We start from the raw sequence: 17,312 nt of genomic DNA, 5'->3' as shown, positions 1-17,312 counted from the left end.
ATTAGCATAGAGGAAGTCAGAGGATAATCAAGCAGAGGCTAAATACTTCTTTCCTTTTCTTTGATGAGGTTCCTGCTTCATAATAGCAGTTTACATGGTAACCTTTCTTTGCAAGATTATTTGCATTTCTAATTAAAAACAAAAAGCTCATTGTGTTTTACAAGTGGAACCCAGGTAGTCAGAAACAGAGGGCCCAGGCAAAAAAACCCAGAATAATTTGGGGGGAAATGTTGCCTCCCGTTTTCCCTCTTTTTTTCTGTTTTCCTCCCAGTTTTTCAGGAAAACAACAATGAAAAGGGCTTTTAAAAAAGAGAGAAAAAGGAAACAAAAAGGCTCCCCATTTTCCCACCCACCCCCAGGCCTTCACATCTCTGTCAGAAGTAAGCACCACTGAGTTCAAAGGAGCTGACTCCCAGCAAACTATGCAGTCATTGCTGAACCTTATAAAGTGGGTATTGTGTTATGCACAGCTGCTCTTTGGGGTCTGTGTCTGTGTGTCTAATATATATATTTGGCTTCCGCCTTCATCAGCTGCTAACATACAAATGCTGTTACCAAGGTGGCAGTTATAGAGCTTTGAGGATGGAATGCTCAGAGGGGCTTCATTCGCAGAAGCTAAGCGATGCTTGTACTGTCCTCCAGGTTCAGGCCATGTGGTGCCAATGTGTCCAGAGAGTATATCCAAAAGTTCTCCCTCTTAGTCAATGCTGCTGGATCTGTTGGCATCTCTATCGCTGTTATAGAAAAGTCCAACAGGCTGTGGCCCTCAGTGTTGAAATGTTTTGCAACTGGTTGCTCCACTTTTTTTGTCAAGATTACTCATTTGTGGTTTCTGAGGCATTTGTGTAGGTCAGTTGTAGTTTTTCCTATGTACTGGATATGACATCTTGTTTTTTTGCATTCGATGACATAAATTATATTGCAGGTCCTGCAGGCGATGTTCTGTTTGATGTAATATCTTCTGCCTGTCCTCATGCTTGTGAAAGTGGCTGTCTCCCTGAGGTACATACAGGTGATGCAGCGTTTGGAGTGACAAGGAAGAGACCCAGGATTGGTGATAGGTGGCTTCAGCACAGCTCTTACTAACAGTCTGTGTAAAGTAGGAGGCTGGCAAAATGCTACAACAGGAGGCTTGTTGATGGCTCTAGCAAGATGTTCAGAGTTTGCTAGCAATGTGATAGCTTACATTGCAGCCATGCAAGAGTCACTCCCCCAAGAGCCAGACAGAGAGGGCTAGAGGGCCGCATTCAGCCCCCCAGCCTCAGGCCCCCCGCCCCTGGCACTAGAGCAGTGGTTCTTAACCTGGGGTGCATGACACTATTTCTAGGGGTGCAAGGCACTGTTCATCTTAGCTAAGTTAGGTTAAAACACACATTAAAATAAAATAAAATGAAATTAAAAATAAAAATAAAAGGTATTTTTTCGGGGGTGCGAGAGCATATTTTGGAAATCCAAGGGGTGCTGGCAGTGGCAAAGGTTAAGAACCACTGCACTAGAGAGTCTATTTTGAACTACGTTGCAAGGTAGTCACAGCCACTCCTCGTACCCAGCTGAGAGTTATGGCGATGTCATCTGTAAATATGTAACATTATATACAGTCTGGTGGTGGCTGATGTCCTGATCTTCCAGCGAGTGACATCTTTGCTAGACAGCATCAAGAAAAGCACAAAGGAAGTAGACATAATTTCTCCTCTGGTTATTTATTATCTTTTATTTTGAACGGGAGAGTAGCACTAAAAACCCATCATTCAGCTCTCCCCTAGGGTCTACACACATAAGGGAGTCCTTCAGAGGCCGCTGGTGGCTCCATGTCAACGGGGCAGTTGAATTCACTCTGGGTTTTAGTTTGAACTTTGAAGGAGCTCCTTGAAAGTTTGGACTGAAACCCAGAGTGGATTCCACTGCCCCACTGACATGGAGTCACCAGCCGCCGCTGGAGTCTCTTCTTGGCTGTGCTTCAAAGGGAATAACACCCTGTATGTTGGAAAACAACACCAGCCTCAGTAGAAAGAAAAGCTTAAGGATTTCACCAGTTTATAGAGCCTATTAACCAGGTAACATGAGCTAGCTTTGCATTGCTACCTTTCAAGTATTCAAAGAGCTCTGTGTACACTGGTGGGATAATCTTGGCAGCATTGAAGGGAGGAAACTGGACGGCACCTCCCATCAGCCCCTGCCAGCAAGGGAACAGGGATGATGCATCCAGCAACACACGCTCCCCACATAGCATATGGGGTGATTATTACTGTCATTGTTATTATCATAACTTGGTATTAATTTCATCAGTGATAGAGCTTCATAGAGTTGCACATCAACTGCCACTCAAACACTCACACAACCCCCCCCATCGCCGTATCTTTTTGCTAGCTGCTTTGAATTGATTGCAAAGTGGGGTACAGATTCTTAAAATAAAACCGTGAATAAATACACAGGAAGAGAGGGCTCTGCCCCCAAGAAGCCTACAATATGAAAGTCTAAGTGGTGGGAGACATAAGAGGGAATAAGTATGAGCTGATGCAGCGATCAGCGTTTGGGATTTGTTTTAGTTGTGGGGTAAGGATTGGGGGATTGGAGAGGAGGCAGATTTTAAGGAGAGAAGGGCAAACTCACTGTGGTTCAAAGTGTAATAGATCAAGGAGGGAAATTATGCTTTTTGGTGTGTGTTATACTTTTGGGGGGGCTGCCCAGCTAGAGTAGACCCATGACGAAGCCTTTTCCGTGGTGGCTTTCTGTTTGTGGAATGCCGTCCCCAGTGAGGCGCATCTGCCTCCATCACTATTGACTTTCAGGAGGAATTTGAAAACATTCCTGTTTACCCAGGCATTTGATGACTGAAGGGGCAACCTGAAGATCACTGATGAAAGAATGTTTTTAACTGTGCTTCTGTGTCAGACTTTTAGAACTGTATTTAGAACGCTTTTCTTTTTGTTGTTAATTTTTTGGTTAAAATCCTTGCTGCCCCTGGCTCCTTTGGGAGGGAGGGAGGGACATACATTCAATAAATGATGATGATGGATTGATTGGGTTTATTTATATGCCACCTTTCCACAGTGCCCTGTGCCCTTCGTGGCTTACAACAAAAGCAGTAGTGGAGAGAAGTCAGTTTACAAAACATAGCAAGAAATTCAAATAAGACATGTAATTCAGACAAATAATAATGAAAAAAATAACAAATAATTAAGACAAATAATTCAAATGATGGCGATGATATAGACATGCAGTGGGCAAAACGGTCAATTTTAGTTTCTTGTTTTTCCAGTCTTGCGTTTGCCACACTTCTGCACCATGTTGCAAATTTTTTTTAAAGTCCTCATGCACGTTTGTCAGCATGTAAGGGCTCATTTCCTCTAATATACACATTTTTGCCAACATTTCCCCTTAATGTGATGCAGTTTTGTGTGCTAGTTTCACAAATATGTGCATTTTTTATGAACATTTCCTCCCCTAAGATATGCATTTTGTACACAGGTTTTGGTTAGAGAACTGCCTTGCAATATTCAGAAAAGTGTGGATTTTGAAGGATGGCTGTGTTGTCGTTCACATATTGTCTTAGGAAGTGTGACTTAGGTAGGCAGGTTCACATTTTAATTATTGTTATCATTTATGGTTATTAATTTATTTTATTTGTGAATTGCTTCCTATGAAAACATCCTGCGGTGGTTTTAATGTGAACAGAATCCAATTTCTCCCTTAGGACTAGTGTGATGTAATGGCTAAAGAGTTAGAGCTACACGCCCGGAAAGCCTCCGGTACAAGTTTCCTCTCTGCCATGACCTGACTCGGTCTTAGAAAAGTCTTCCCCATTGCACCCCTCCTGAAATGATGAGAAGTATTCCTGCTGGATCAGAGGCACACCAGATGCCCAAAGATGAGGCCCCCCCATGCTGTTGTCCTCTTCCAGCAACTGATATTTAGTGGTAGACTGCTTCTGACTATGGAGGCTCCATGTGGTCATCATGACTAATTGCTAAGGATGTGTCTTCCATGACTTTCTCTGTCCTACTCTTGTCTATGCTAAAGAGAAATCTCTAAAGAGTTCAAAGAAGGCCTTCAACTACTCTCCTTCAGAGTTTTGAAAGTGGGGCAGGGGTGGCTGCCTCATTTTCCTGCCCAGCCCTTGCCAGTTTATGTTGGGTAAACAGGAAAAGGAAGGTCTCATTTGAAAGGTGATGGAGGAGGGTGGTTTCCTCTCTCTGCATTCCCCCCACTTTGTGGAAATGAGGGTCAGATATATCTCTTTGCGTTTGATTTTGACAGTTTTAACCGGTTTGCAGGATTGAATGTGCAGATGCAACAGGTTTGGAATCAGGGTGGCTTCTTGCATGACATGATTCTTGCAGTGAAGCTTATTGCGAGCTGACTTGCAAGCTGATTCAGATAGAGAACTGTGTAAAACCAATCTCACCACCCTTACAGATTAAACAAGAGTTTAAAAGAGAGAGACAAGGGGTTTATCAGCTCCAAAAATCTTTACTTGTGGAAATGCATGTAAAACTCGTTTTATCAATTTTCTTCTTCTTCTGTGGGAAAGATATAGGTTGTAAGTTCCCAGAATCAGATCTTGGCACCCTTGTGAACTTTGCACTGACCCGCGTGAGACTTCTCCCCAGAGCATTTCCCACTCTGGCTCCTCTAAGAGGCTGAGCTGGCTGCAGAGTTTGATGTGGCAGGTGACAAGAGACAAGAACTGATCATTGGTGGAGTCACAGCATGACACTGTCGCAGCCCTGTGTCCCATTCATATGGACAAAACATATGCTGCATGTGCTGTGGGAATTAGCAGGGATTGTACCCTTTGCATTTGCTGGCCCAGACATGAAAATGCATCAAAATGCTAAACTTTCTCCCACCTCATCTCTTTCATTGCACCCAACCATCTTTGCAGCAAGGCATAAAATGGTGCCCAGCTAGACATGCAACCACTGTCTGGTGCAAAGCAAGCAAAACTGTCCCCACCCCCCAAATGGAAACCATATGCCAGGAACAGGTTGGTAGAAACCCCCAGAGCCTTGGACAAAAGGTGTGGTGTGCAAGGCTCAGCCTGGCCGCTGAGTGGAGATGAGAAAACCAACATTAAGAACAGTTTGGCCTAAAGTGTCAGTGCTGGCTGGGCAGCCGGCAGCCAAGGGCATGGGTGCAAATCCTGAGAGGACTGGGGCAGCCTGAAGCCCAGTGGAGCCTTGAGGCTGATCCAGAGGAAAGTTAATCAAGAAGCAAAGGCAATTGCAAGCGGCATGTGTGTGTGTGTGGGGGGGGTGAGTTAAGAAAACTGTCTAGAGCAGAGTTTGGGGTGCTTGACTAAGGATACAGGCAGCAGCCAGGGGTCTTGTGGAACAATTTGTCTCTTTGCCCAAGAAACAGCCAAGCAGGACCACCTCCCCCGGGAACAATTTATACACCCATCAGGTCAGAAGGAGCTGAAGAAGCAAGGGGCATAGGGACAAAAATACAGGTCATTTGCTCTTGCAGCCTCATTATTCACCCCAATTTCGCACAGCCCAGGAAGCTCCTGGTGTGAACGAATCAGACCATCAGAAGAGCCTGCTGGATCAGGCCACTGGCCCATCTAGTCCGGCAACCTGTTCTCACAGTGGGCAACCAGATGCCTCTTCTGGGAAGCCCGCAGGCAAGACCTGAGCGCAAGAAGCGCTCTCTACCCTCCTGCGTTTTCTGGCAACTGGTATTTGGAAGCAGACTGCCTCTGACTAATCCAGCCACTGCCTTTGTTTGGGGGCGGGGTGGCCCAGCCGTGGGGCTGAGTGTGCCCTTGGGTCTTTTGCACTGGGCCCTAGATCTCCTGCCCTGCTCTCCCTCCATTTTAACTATACTTTTTTAAAAAAACAACAGCCCTTTGCTTACAGGGCACCTTTCCCTTTAAACCTGAGCCTATATCTGCATGTAAACATAAAAAATTGACCATGTGCAAATTTGTGCTTTTAAGGGCCTAGCAATGCCTCTGACTTCAGCCCATCCTGATTGCTAAGCCTGGAACCACCTCTCCACACTGGGATAGACTTTTCCCTGGGGCAAGCTGGGGTACTGCTGGCATATGGTGCAGAAGCGTTCGGCCCAGTTATCCCACAGCTTTACGGCATAGTTCCGCTTCCACTCAAAGTAGCGGCGGTAGAGGCTGTCGTTCATGGTAGCCAGGAAGTCCGCGAGTTCCTTTGCAGAGCTGAAATCGTCGACGTGGATGAAAGCCTCGGAGGGAATGAACTGCTGGTAGTTGGCTCTGGGGGGGCCCATGACCACAGGCACTGTCCCTGCCAGGAGTGCGTTCCTCCAGAGCTTCTCGGTGATGTAGTCCTGGTAGATGGAGTTCTCAAAGGCCAGGTAGAACTTGTACTTGGAAATAGTGGCCAAAAGGCAGGCTGGACAGAGTGGCTTTCTGTTTGCTTTGCCATACACGTCGATCTTGATGTGCTTGGACAGGTCGTGGACCAGGTGTGCTCTCTCTTGGGTGTGGTAGTAGTTGCTGATCACCCAGGACACTAAACTGGTCTTCTCTGGGATGTTCACATTGCCTGACGGCTGAGGCACAAGCTCCCCGTAAGGGAGGAAGATGTCAGAGTCCCGCCTGTATGTCATGACCCAATTGAACATCCCGTCCCAGCCAGCCAGAATTTTGGTGTGGGCGGGAGACTCCAGGGAGAGCCACACCCACTTTTGCCACGGATGGAGCTTAGATCTGGGGAGGCTGGACCCGCCATGCTGGAGCACCCAGTGGTGGAAAACCACCACATCTGATTGGTTGTACAGACTGCGGTTCCAGGTCAGGTGGCAGCCTGTGGTACCATGGAGGGTGGCACAGACATCCTGGGTAAAGTTAAAGGCATGTCCAAATGGCCAGCCCCAAATCAGTACCGTCAGGGAACGGTTGTGGGCCTGGGCTTGGCTGGGGTCATGGAACAGATGGGAAACGGACATCAAGTTCCAGAGCGCGGCGCTGAGGAGGCACATCATGGCAGCAAGTTTCTTCCTGGTCAGAGAGATGCAGGAGGCCATTTCACAGAGGGGGTCCACTCAGCCTCGTCCTTGTCGCACCTTTGGGCCCAGTTTGGGAATTTCAGTAGCGGGGAGCACTTTATTCGCCTCTGCTTTTCCGAATTCAGCTCAGTGTTGTGTCTTCCTTGGTCAGGGTGGGTGTTGCGAAACTGCAACAGAGAAGAGGGAGAGAGAGTGTTGGACGCAAGGGACAAGGCCGAAAAAGGATCTTCTGTTTTGTCAAGTTCTGCGTGCATTTAGCAAGGTTAGGAAACCTCCTAACTGTTAGAGCGGCATGACAGTGGAACCAATGACCTAGGGAGATGGTGGGCTCTCTGACACTGGAGGCATTCAAGAGGCAGCTGGACAGCCATCTGTCAGGAATGCGTTGATTTGGATTCCTGCATTGAGCAGGGGGTTGGACTTGATGGCCTTATAGGCCCCTTCCAACTCTACTATTCTATGATTCTATACCAGAAGCAGCCTTATACCAGACCAGACTATATTTGTCCATGTAGCCCAACATAGCCTATACCAGGGCCCCTTAAATGGTGGTCCACAGAACACCAGTGGCCCATGAGGTTCACCTGGGTGGTCCGCGGCATGGCTGTGCATTTGTGGTTGAAGATGGGTCATGGCACATCCATCCCATTAAATGTTCATACTGATTTTAACTGGATTTTAGTTAATCCTTTTGTTCCTTATACTGTATTTTATGATGCTGCCATTTGAATTCCAGGGAGTAAAAGGAGCGACAACATTAAAAACCACACAGCCTCTGGCGCAGTGTCTTACGATTGCTACGATGGGCTGAAAGATCACTAAGTGGTCCTCCAAGGCCCTCCGCAATTTTTAAGTGGCCCATGGGTGGGGGGAGGTTTGGGGCCTGCTGGCCCGCACAGACTGGTGAAAGCTGTCCAGGTTTTGCAATATCTGCTATCTGAACTTTTTTTTTTTAAAGGGGTTGATGGAGAATGAAGAATCTCCTCAATTGCACAGAAACAAGCTTTGGGCTGTTGTTACTGTGTCCAGCTTCCCTCGTGCTTTCCTTCTTCCTCGTTCTCTTGTTCTCCAGCCCTGACGCCATGAGGCGCCATGGAAGGGCGACAGACTGTTGAAATTGTTACACTGAAGCTGAAAAAGGGATCTTGCATGTCGCACTTGCTCAGTGAGGGTCAAATGAGGAAGTCCCCAGAGGTTTTGCAGCCACTGTGAACTCACTCATGCGGCGGCCTGAGGCAAAGCGATTTCTCTCTTGCCCTCAGTTTCCCCAGCTGCAATAAGGGAAGGATAATACTGGCCTACTCCACAAGATTGTGGCAAGGATTAGAACAAGATAATGCAGGTGAGGTGTTTTGCTATACAAATGCTTTGTATTTTTAAACGTGTGCAGTTGGCTGCTTGCACTGATTCTTTCTTTCTTTAATAAAATCTTCTTGACCGAAGCCCCTTCCCAGGTAACCACAGAAAGCTTGTGCCTCAGTAAAGGCGTCAGAGTATTTGGTGTGAGCTAAAGGGGTTTTGGCATTTAGTCCTTATCCTGTGGGTTGCAGCATTCCACCACACCTGTAGACCAGCCAGCAAGTAAGAGGTGACCAGAAGACACTGAGGTGGATTGTTGTCTAAGGCCCCTGTAGGTCTGGGTGGGCATGAGGGCAAAGGTCACATCCTCTTTCTTTTAAGCTTTTAGGGGAATGCACTTGCCTGGAAACTGTGGGGTAGAGTCTGTGTTGCACTCTTCTTATGGTAGCTATTAATATTGCAAGAATTCCTACTTCTGGTTTTAGTTGTTTAACAGGTATTTTTACCTGTCAAAACTGCTATATAAATTGTAGCAGCAGTAGTGGTGGTTGTATTTTTTGTGCTGCTTTTCATCAAAAACATATCAGGACATAAAAAATGTCATACAAAGCAATAAATGTAATAAAAGACTAAAGCAAGTCTGAATATAAGATATTTTTAAAATGCCACAAAAACTGTAGCAACAGCAGTATGTATACAATACATCCTTTTGTTGTATATCTTTCAGAAGTGAATTCCCTAGGTTGTGAGCCACTGCTGAAAGGCCCCGTCTCTATTGGATGCCACCCTCATTGAATGGATGACAGTGGAACTAATGACCTAGGGAAGTGGTGGGCTCTCCAACCCTGGAGGCGTTCAAGAGGCAGCTGGACAGCTATCTGTCTAGTATGCTTTAAGTTAGATTCCTGCACTGAGCAGGGGGTTGGACTCGATGGCCTTATAGGGCCCTTCCAACTCAACAATCCTATTATTTTATTTTATGAAACCAAAGCATGGAGGATCAGACATTATTATCATTCATTCATTCATTCATTCATTCATTCATTCATTCATCCATTCATCCATTCATTATCATCATCATCATCATCAACTTCATTCACGTGTTTATTATTATTATTATTATTATCATTCATTATAATAATTATTATCATTCATTATTATTATCATCATCATTCATTCATGTATTATTATTATCATTATCATTATTATCATCATCATTTATTTATTTATTATTTTCATTATAATTTATTAATATTATTATTGATTCTGTATGCTGCTTTTCTGCACAAATGTGCCCAAAGCAGCTCACAACACAAAAGAAAAAAAATGCATCTCAGTATAACGCGATGACAGTCCAATATCCATTCAAATACAATACAACAATCCAAACAAAGAATTCTTCTTGATAATATAAATGTCACAACGTTTAAAATACGTTATAAAATAAAATGTATATATGTGGCAAATCCATCATATTCAAGTTATTCTTTAGGATGCAGAAGTTAACATGAGAATTGCAAATTCAAAAAAGCCCTAACTGAGGCATCGCAGTCCCTCAACAATGTCTACTCAAATGCCAAAGAAGATTCACAGTCATCTGCCGCACATCAAAGGCATGCTTGACACATTATCACTGAGAGCCACAATTCTGAAGACTAGGAAGGAAGGAAGTGGGGGAGGGTTATGTGAAAACTATTGGCCATAGGAAGTGCGGAGGCTGCAGACATCTAGAGGGCACCAGAGTGAGGAAGGCTGATTCTAGTGCAAACCAAGTGGAAGGTTGTGGGTAAAATGGAGAGGGGTCCTTTAATGTCTGTCTCCTGAAATCAAGACAAGGTCATTCTTGGCTCCCCTTTCCTGGCCAAACAAAAAAACAAAACTAAAATTTATTCCTCCCTAATCTGCTCTCTCTTTCTCTCTCTCTCTTTCAACTTTATTGGATACCAGAAAGACTTTACAACAGAAAACACAGTTGGCTCATCCTGAGTGTAACACATCGGATGGGATTGGACAGGCAAGCAAACGTTTAGCATTGTCTTACTATTATTATTAGTTGTAGTAGTAGAAGTACATTTATATTCCACTCTTCCTCCAAGGAGCTCAAGGTAGCATACATGGTTCCCTGTTTTATGCTCCCAATAACCCTGTGAGGTAGGTTAAACTGAGAATTGGTGACTGGCCCAAGGTCACCCAGTGGGCTTCATGGCCAAGTGGGGATTTGAACCCGGGTTTCCCAGTCCAGCACTTTGATCACTACACCACACTGGCTGTCAGGACACCATGCACCATTATATATAAATATATATATAGAGAGAGAGAGAGAGAGAGGCAGTCACCGGCTTACAGCAGAAGTAACCCTAATCCTCATTTGTACTATTAACAATATTCCCAGCTATAGATGTTTCTGGATTTAGATTGCAATCCTATACCCTTTCCTGAGAGTAAGCCCCACAGAGCTCAGCTGGACTCATTTCTTAGTGGACCAGTGGACGTTTTTGTTAGGAATTTTACACCTGAGGTTTTGCATTGGGCTTCTTTGGCTGGTTGCCTCTTATATTGATTGTGGTTTTGTCATCCATTCTTCTTTTGCTTTTAGTTTGTGTGACACCCGAGAGAATTTGGTTTATGAGGCACCTCATAAATATAATATATAAAATAATAGTCTGTTAGTATGCAAATAAAATATTAGACTTTTAAAAGAGTGCCTCAAGGCAACCTGTTTGTTGATTAGATGTTGCGTCAAAGCAATTGTTATCTGACACTTGCAGTAAATTTCCTTCTCGCTCCTTGCAAAAAGTCCAGTCTTTTTTTTGGGGGGGTAGGGGGGTTCTGCAAGTCCTTCCAATCAACTGTAATTACACAACTTTTATTTGCTGGTAGGGACGGGCAAGAAATTGAATTCAGTTCACATTTGCCGCCAAATCTATCAAATTTGCACCTTCCTAAACAATGAGAACCACAACACAGCCATCCTTTGAAATTCGCACTTGTTTGAATTTTGCAACGCAGGTCACCAACCAAACAATGTTTACAAAACCACATATGTTAGGGGAAAGTGTGCATAAAACTGAATATATGAGTGAAAATAACATGCAAAAAGGCATTAATTGGTGAGAAATTGCTTGCAAAAATGTGCACATTAGTAAAAAAATGCCTACAAAAATCTGTTTATTAAAAGGAATTTGCACTAAAATGCTAGGGAATTTTCATGAGTTTTTTTTTTAAAAAAATGGCAAATTTCTGCAGAAATGTGAACTGAATTTAAGACTGGGAAAATGAGAAACTAAATTGACAGAACTTTCTATCTCTAGTTGGTATATGATTGAATCCCACCTGAAAATAATGACAGTCTGCTCCAGATATGTATGATTTAGCAAGTTTTAATTCCTTATAAAAGCATTATCCTTTAAAAATGGATTTGAAAATGAGGGTTTCTCCTTTTGAAATCTTGGCTGCAAATCTGGCAAAGGATGCAGGATTTCAAACATGTGAAAAATATGCCCATTCTGGAGGTAGACTAATAAGGACATGGGGAGGAGGGGGCAGTTTATGCATGGAAGGGGAGTTTAGGGGGGATGAGGCATGGCTGAGCATGTAGAGCTCAGGAGCTGAAGTGAGACTGAGAGATTTATTTCATTAAAGGACTATTTTACCCTTCCATCAGCCCAAAATTTAAAACAACCATGTCATAAAAAAGCCTAACAGCCAACATCAATAAATTCTGACCCTCCCTCACCCTGGACAACCTGCCCCCCTCCTGACAGTGACAGAAAAGGCAGCACAAGAGAGATAGCAGAGTTAAGGCCACAAAAGTCAATGAATCCAGGGCCATTTAAAACCTCAGCCCCAAAAGCTGAGATTTATCTTTTTTTAAAAAAATGCACAGAAATGCTGGCCCTTGGTGATCAAATAATAATTAAAAACACACTGTTCCAATCTTTTTTTTTAAAAAAAAACAAAATTAGTATTGATTTGATTTGTTTTAAACATCTACATACCACCCTTTTCTGCCCTGGTGGTGTTCAAGGTGCCTTAACAAAAATCTGAGGAAAAGCATTCATGGCGTAGCAGCATCAAACCATCTTGACAGTTTAGTTACCGTATCGTCCTCTTCCTCCTCGTTGTCATACAATGCTCAAGGTCTCCTGGACCCTTCCTTTGAAGAAGTCTTTTTGTCCAGAGAAGGCAGCAGAGCAAAGCAGCCTCCTGGCAGTCACTGTCTGTTCCTGTCTCCTCCTCCTCCTCCTTTCTTGAGGAGATTTCATCACCATCACCATCTTTCACACCTCGGTTTCACAACTGCTTCCTGGAAGCTATTTAGTGACTTCGTGTGGTCTAACCTCCTCCCACACTAGTGCCTGGTTTTGTACTCTTGAGAGCAGCATTTTCTGGAAAGGCCACTTAAGAAGACCTTTGGCAAGACTGACAAATGTCCTGGGTTTGATTAAGACAATTAGGGGGAGGAGAGGAGTTCTAGATCAAATGATACCTACTGTGGAGACAGAGAGACAGAAGGGTTTGCATTTTTTCCTCCTACTGTCCCTCTCATAACGCTAAAAGGCTGAATTGATTCAGCCCAGACTTCTTTGAAAGCTTAGTCTGTACTAAGAAGTTTGGGGCTTTTTAGTTTAGAGAAAAGACGAGTAAGAGGTGACCTGATAGAAATGTATAACATTTAATTTGTTTATTTATTTATTATTGGATTTAAATTCCTCCCTTCCTCCCAGCATGCATGGTGTGGAAAAAGTGGATGGAGAAAAGTTTCTTATGACAAGAGAAATACAGTACTTCTTTACACAGCACGGGATGGCCACCAGCTTGGATGGATTTAGAAGAGGATTAGACAAATGGATGGAGAAGGAGAAGGGTGTCAGTGACTACTAGCCACAACAGCTATACTCTGCCTCCATGGTCAGAGGAAGTATGCTAGTTCTGAATACCAGTTGCTGAAACTCATAGGTGGTGAGAATGCTCTTGCGCTCAGGTCCATAATGGGCATCTGGTTGGCCACTGTGAGAACAGGATGCTGGACTAGAAGGGCTACTGGCCTGATCCAGCCTCAGGGCTTCTTATCATCTTATGTTCCCCATCCCTGATCTATACGGACTGGCCCCAGCTCTCCAAGATTTCACGCGAGAGTCTTTCAGAGATGCTTCAAAGGAAATCCAGGATTTTCCTACACCCAGTTCAAAAAATCCAGATGTAGAGGTTACTGAGACATGTCCATGAGGCGTTTCAAACACATGTGAGGTGCAACACCTGGGACCCCCAACATGGTGTCTGCTGGCTCCAGATTGCATTCCACCTTGCTGTCCCTCCCACCCCTCCCACTTTTTATTCTTTTTAAATTGAGTTTTTGGTGAGTTGGGTTTTGTGGTTGGAGAGGTTGCCTGTTTTGTGGATGGTGTTTGAGGGGACAGGGAAGGGCTATTATAGCTCAGTGGCAACACATCTGCCTTGCATGCAGAAGGCCCAGGCTCAGTCCCCAGCATCTCCAGGCAGGGCTAGGAGAGAATCCTGTCTGAAATCCTGAGCTATATGGACCTATGGCATAAGATAGCTTTCTGTGTTCCTATGGATCTAGGTGCTTTGCCTATGTTTCTATGGGTGGGTGGGGGTGGGGGTATTCTGAGCATCACCACTCTTTCTTCTGTGAAATGGGTATTTTGGGGTGTCCATCACAGTAGCTTAGATTTCCAACCCAACCTGTGAACCCCCCAAAAGTTAGGGACCCATTACACAAATGTCAATTTTATGATGAGGACATCTGGAAGCTGTGAATGAAAAAGGGCAGCAGGTGAGAAGCTGTTTGAAAATCAGATTTACACTCCAGCCAACTCCAAGCTTTGTCTTTGAATTTCAGACACACAAGAGTTTGGATCACTTGTGGAAGTGGGCACCGAGTCAGTGCCGGTTCCAGATTTTGGCGTGCGCTTTGGTCAAGGCACCCTCTATGGGGCCTCTCCGTACAGCTACTGGGGGCCCTTGGCAGATCCGCAAACGTGCCAACCCTTGATGCCAAGGGCCTGCTCAGATTGCCTAGCAGTTCAACAGATAAAGATGTAAGGCTTTGATAGGTGGGGGGCCTTGGGGGGGCAATCCCTTGCATGTCCTACCTCTTCCCCCAGGCGGAGCTCTTGTTCCTGAATATGCCACATTGGGCTCCCTTTTATCAATCCCTGCTTTTCACAACAGTGCTAAAATCTGTGTGTGGATTTGTTTGTTTGCATTTCCTGCACCTGCAAGGCACGAGATGTTAACTAGAGCGTACACTAGATTTCAAATGGTCTCACACCAGCTTTGTAACCCTTTGTTGACAAAGAGTGCTGTTGTGCTCAGGTTTGGCTCGCAGGCTTCCTATCGGGGCATCTGGCTAGCCACTGTGAGATGGGGCTTTGGGCTGGTGCTGCTGCAGGGCCCTTCTTATGATACATTTCTGGGCAAAAATGGCCTTAATTTTAAAATATGGTTCATTTTCTAAGGCTTGGAGCCTTGAGCAGCAGGCGAAGAATTGACCCATTTTGTTCAACTCAGGAGGAGGTAGTCTTTGGTTTTCCTCATCTTTTGCAGGCCTGTAGCTGGCCTAAAAGGTTTTTTTGCCGGAGGGGGCGGAGGAGGAGGTACCAGAAAGTAAGAGGGCAGTGTATCTAGTCTGCAGGTCTTTTGAAGTCAAAACTGTAAACTGCTTTTATTTTAAAACTTATTTTTGGCAGCAGTACTGCAGCTTATGTACATCCAAACATTTTCATTAAGCAATTTCAGCAATTGCTACTTTTCTTGCCACCAATTAACAAAGAAGGTAAAATAAAAATCAAGAATAACCCGCTAGTAGAAAATCAAGAATAAGCTGCAACAGGAGTATTCTTATCGTTCATCAGCCTTTTAAGTAGAGACCTTATCCCAGTCTGTGTCTGTGTTGGAATTACTTTTTAAGATGTTTTTCAAGCTTTTTGAAAAAGCTGTTTTAGTTTTGATATGTTTTTAAAGATGTTTTGATTTAATATATTTAAAAGTCTGTTTTTATGATGTTTTAGAGTGTTTTTAGTGTTTTTGTTTGCTGCCCTGGGCTCCTGTTGGGAGGGCTGGTGGGATATAAATCAAATAAATAAATAATAGTTTATAACAAAAGTTTTCTTGCCTTCAGTGCTGCAAAATGTACCACAAGTTCATTCAAATCCAATACTCTAGTTATGTCTTTATTAATAACTTAAAAGAACAAGATCAGTTTTATGTCCATCTAGCATTGACAATCGCTGTGGACCTAAAATGGGTGTTAAAGGGGGAGAAAAGCAGCTTTTAATTGTTGCAGTACCGCCTGGAATTGTTGGCACAGCCTTAACCATAAGACCAAGTCTGGGAAATGCAGGCTCATATTTTGTGAGGCCATCTGCAAAATGCACCAGTGATGGTCTTTCTTTAATAAGGGGCTTTGCCAACTCAAGCTTCGATTTTAAATTTTCTAACTTTTTACAATTGTCTGAGTTGTTTCAATATTTCACAGAGTCAATTCAGGTTGTCCTCATGCCCATGCTGGAGCAAATCCTTGCAAGCTGCTTCTATAACAGTCTTGTCTCTGTCCTTGAATCTGTTTTCCAATTCATGAGCACAATGGCCAATAACACTGGTGAGAAGCCTTTGGAAATCTAGTTCATTTTCACTTCAAAATTCCTTCAAAATTAACACCATCACCATCAACAATACCGCCAGAAAACTTTTGTGGGAGTTTATGAAGACCTTTTGATGGTGGCTTGATGGCCAGCAGGTTCACATGCTGTCTTGGTTGCTTCAAAAGTGTTGCGAAAACAATTTTCATTTTGCGTTTCTTGCAGCCGCCTCCCAACTCAGTCAATAAGTTTCAGTGCTGCATGAACATCCAGATGCTTCTGCTGTGGCAGTGATGTTATGGGTTTAAGATATCGCAGGACTTTTAGCATAATATCAGTAAGAAAGGAAGAAATAATAATAATAATAATATTTATTCATTGCTTGATACCCAGCCCGCCACCGAGTCCAGGCAGTGGTCCAGGGCTTGCACAGCCTCTCCTGATTCAGATGTTACAGAGAAATAGAGCTGGGTATCATCAGCATACTGCTGACACCTCACCCCAGATCTCCTGATGGCCTCTCCCAAGGGCTTCATATAGATGTTAAACAGCATGGGGGACAAGATGGTACCCTGCGGCACCCCACAGCACAACTGCCAAGGGGTCGAAAGACAATCACCCAATGCTATTCTCTCAAAACGACCTTGGAGATAGGATCAGAACCACTTTAAAACAGTGCCTCCAATACCCATCTCACCAAGTCGGCCCAGAAGGATACCATGGTCAATGGTATCAAAAGCCACTGAGAGATCAAGTAAGAGTAACAGGGTCTCCTTCCCCTTGTCCTTCTCCCGATAAAGGTCATCCATCAGGGCGACCAAGGCCTATTCAGTCCCATAACCAGGCCTGAACCCAGACTGGAATGGGTCAAGATAATCTGTTGCTTGGATGAAACCCTCTCAATCACTTTCCCTAAGATGCAAGTATTTGTGACTGGGCGGTAGTTGTTGCAAACCAATGGGTCCATGGTGGGCTTTTTTAGGAGCTGTCAGATCACCGCCTCTTTCAGGGTGGCTGAAACCACTCCCTCCTGCAATGATGTGTTGACCACACCCTGGATCCACTCAGTCAAACCCCCTCAGCAACTTTAATAAGCCAAGAAGGGCAATGGCCAAGAGGACACATTGCTGGCTGCATTGTCGCAAGCACCTTGTTGATGTCATCAGGCTGCATCAACTGAAACCGATCCCAAGAAGGTACAGCAGACGTTGCACTGGACACCCCACTGGGGACTCTGGCCGATGTGGATGGGGCATTGTCAGCTCTGCACGGAGACAGCAGTGCCGGTGGGGGCTGGAAATTCCTGGTTATTTACCAGGGCGGGAAAGTCCTTAGCTGGCAGCTCGGTCGTAAATCTGCCAGGCTAACAAGGATGAAGCGTGACAAGGGCAAGGCCCTTTCCACGCTTATGTGCCAACCCAG

General features: G+C 44.5%; 1 protein-coding gene across 1 annotated transcript; it reads right to left on the bottom strand.

The window, feature by feature from the left end:
• Window positions 1-4,464: 4,464 nt before the first annotated feature.
• FUT7 (fucosyltransferase 7) lies at window positions 4,465-12,491 on the bottom strand. The gene is made up of 2 exons (XM_061603850.1): window positions 12,386-12,491; window positions 4,465-7,154 (listed from the first exon to the last, which is right to left on the bottom strand). Exon 2 carries the CDS (start codon window positions 7,003-7,005, stop codon window positions 5,980-5,982), a length of 1,026 nt encoding a protein of 341 aa, XP_061459834.1. The 5' UTR covers window positions 7,006-7,154; window positions 12,386-12,491; the 3' UTR covers window positions 4,465-5,979.
• Between the last annotated feature and the right edge of the window lie 4,821 nt (window positions 12,492-17,312).

The sequence above is a fragment of the Rhineura floridana genome, chromosome 20 (assembly GCF_030035675.1).
Source record: "Rhineura floridana isolate rRhiFlo1 chromosome 20, rRhiFlo1.hap2, whole genome shotgun sequence".
Taxonomy (NCBI): Eukaryota; Metazoa; Chordata; class Lepidosauria; order Squamata; family Rhineuridae; genus Rhineura; species Rhineura floridana.
This window is presented reverse-complemented; position numbering and strand designations above follow the sequence as displayed.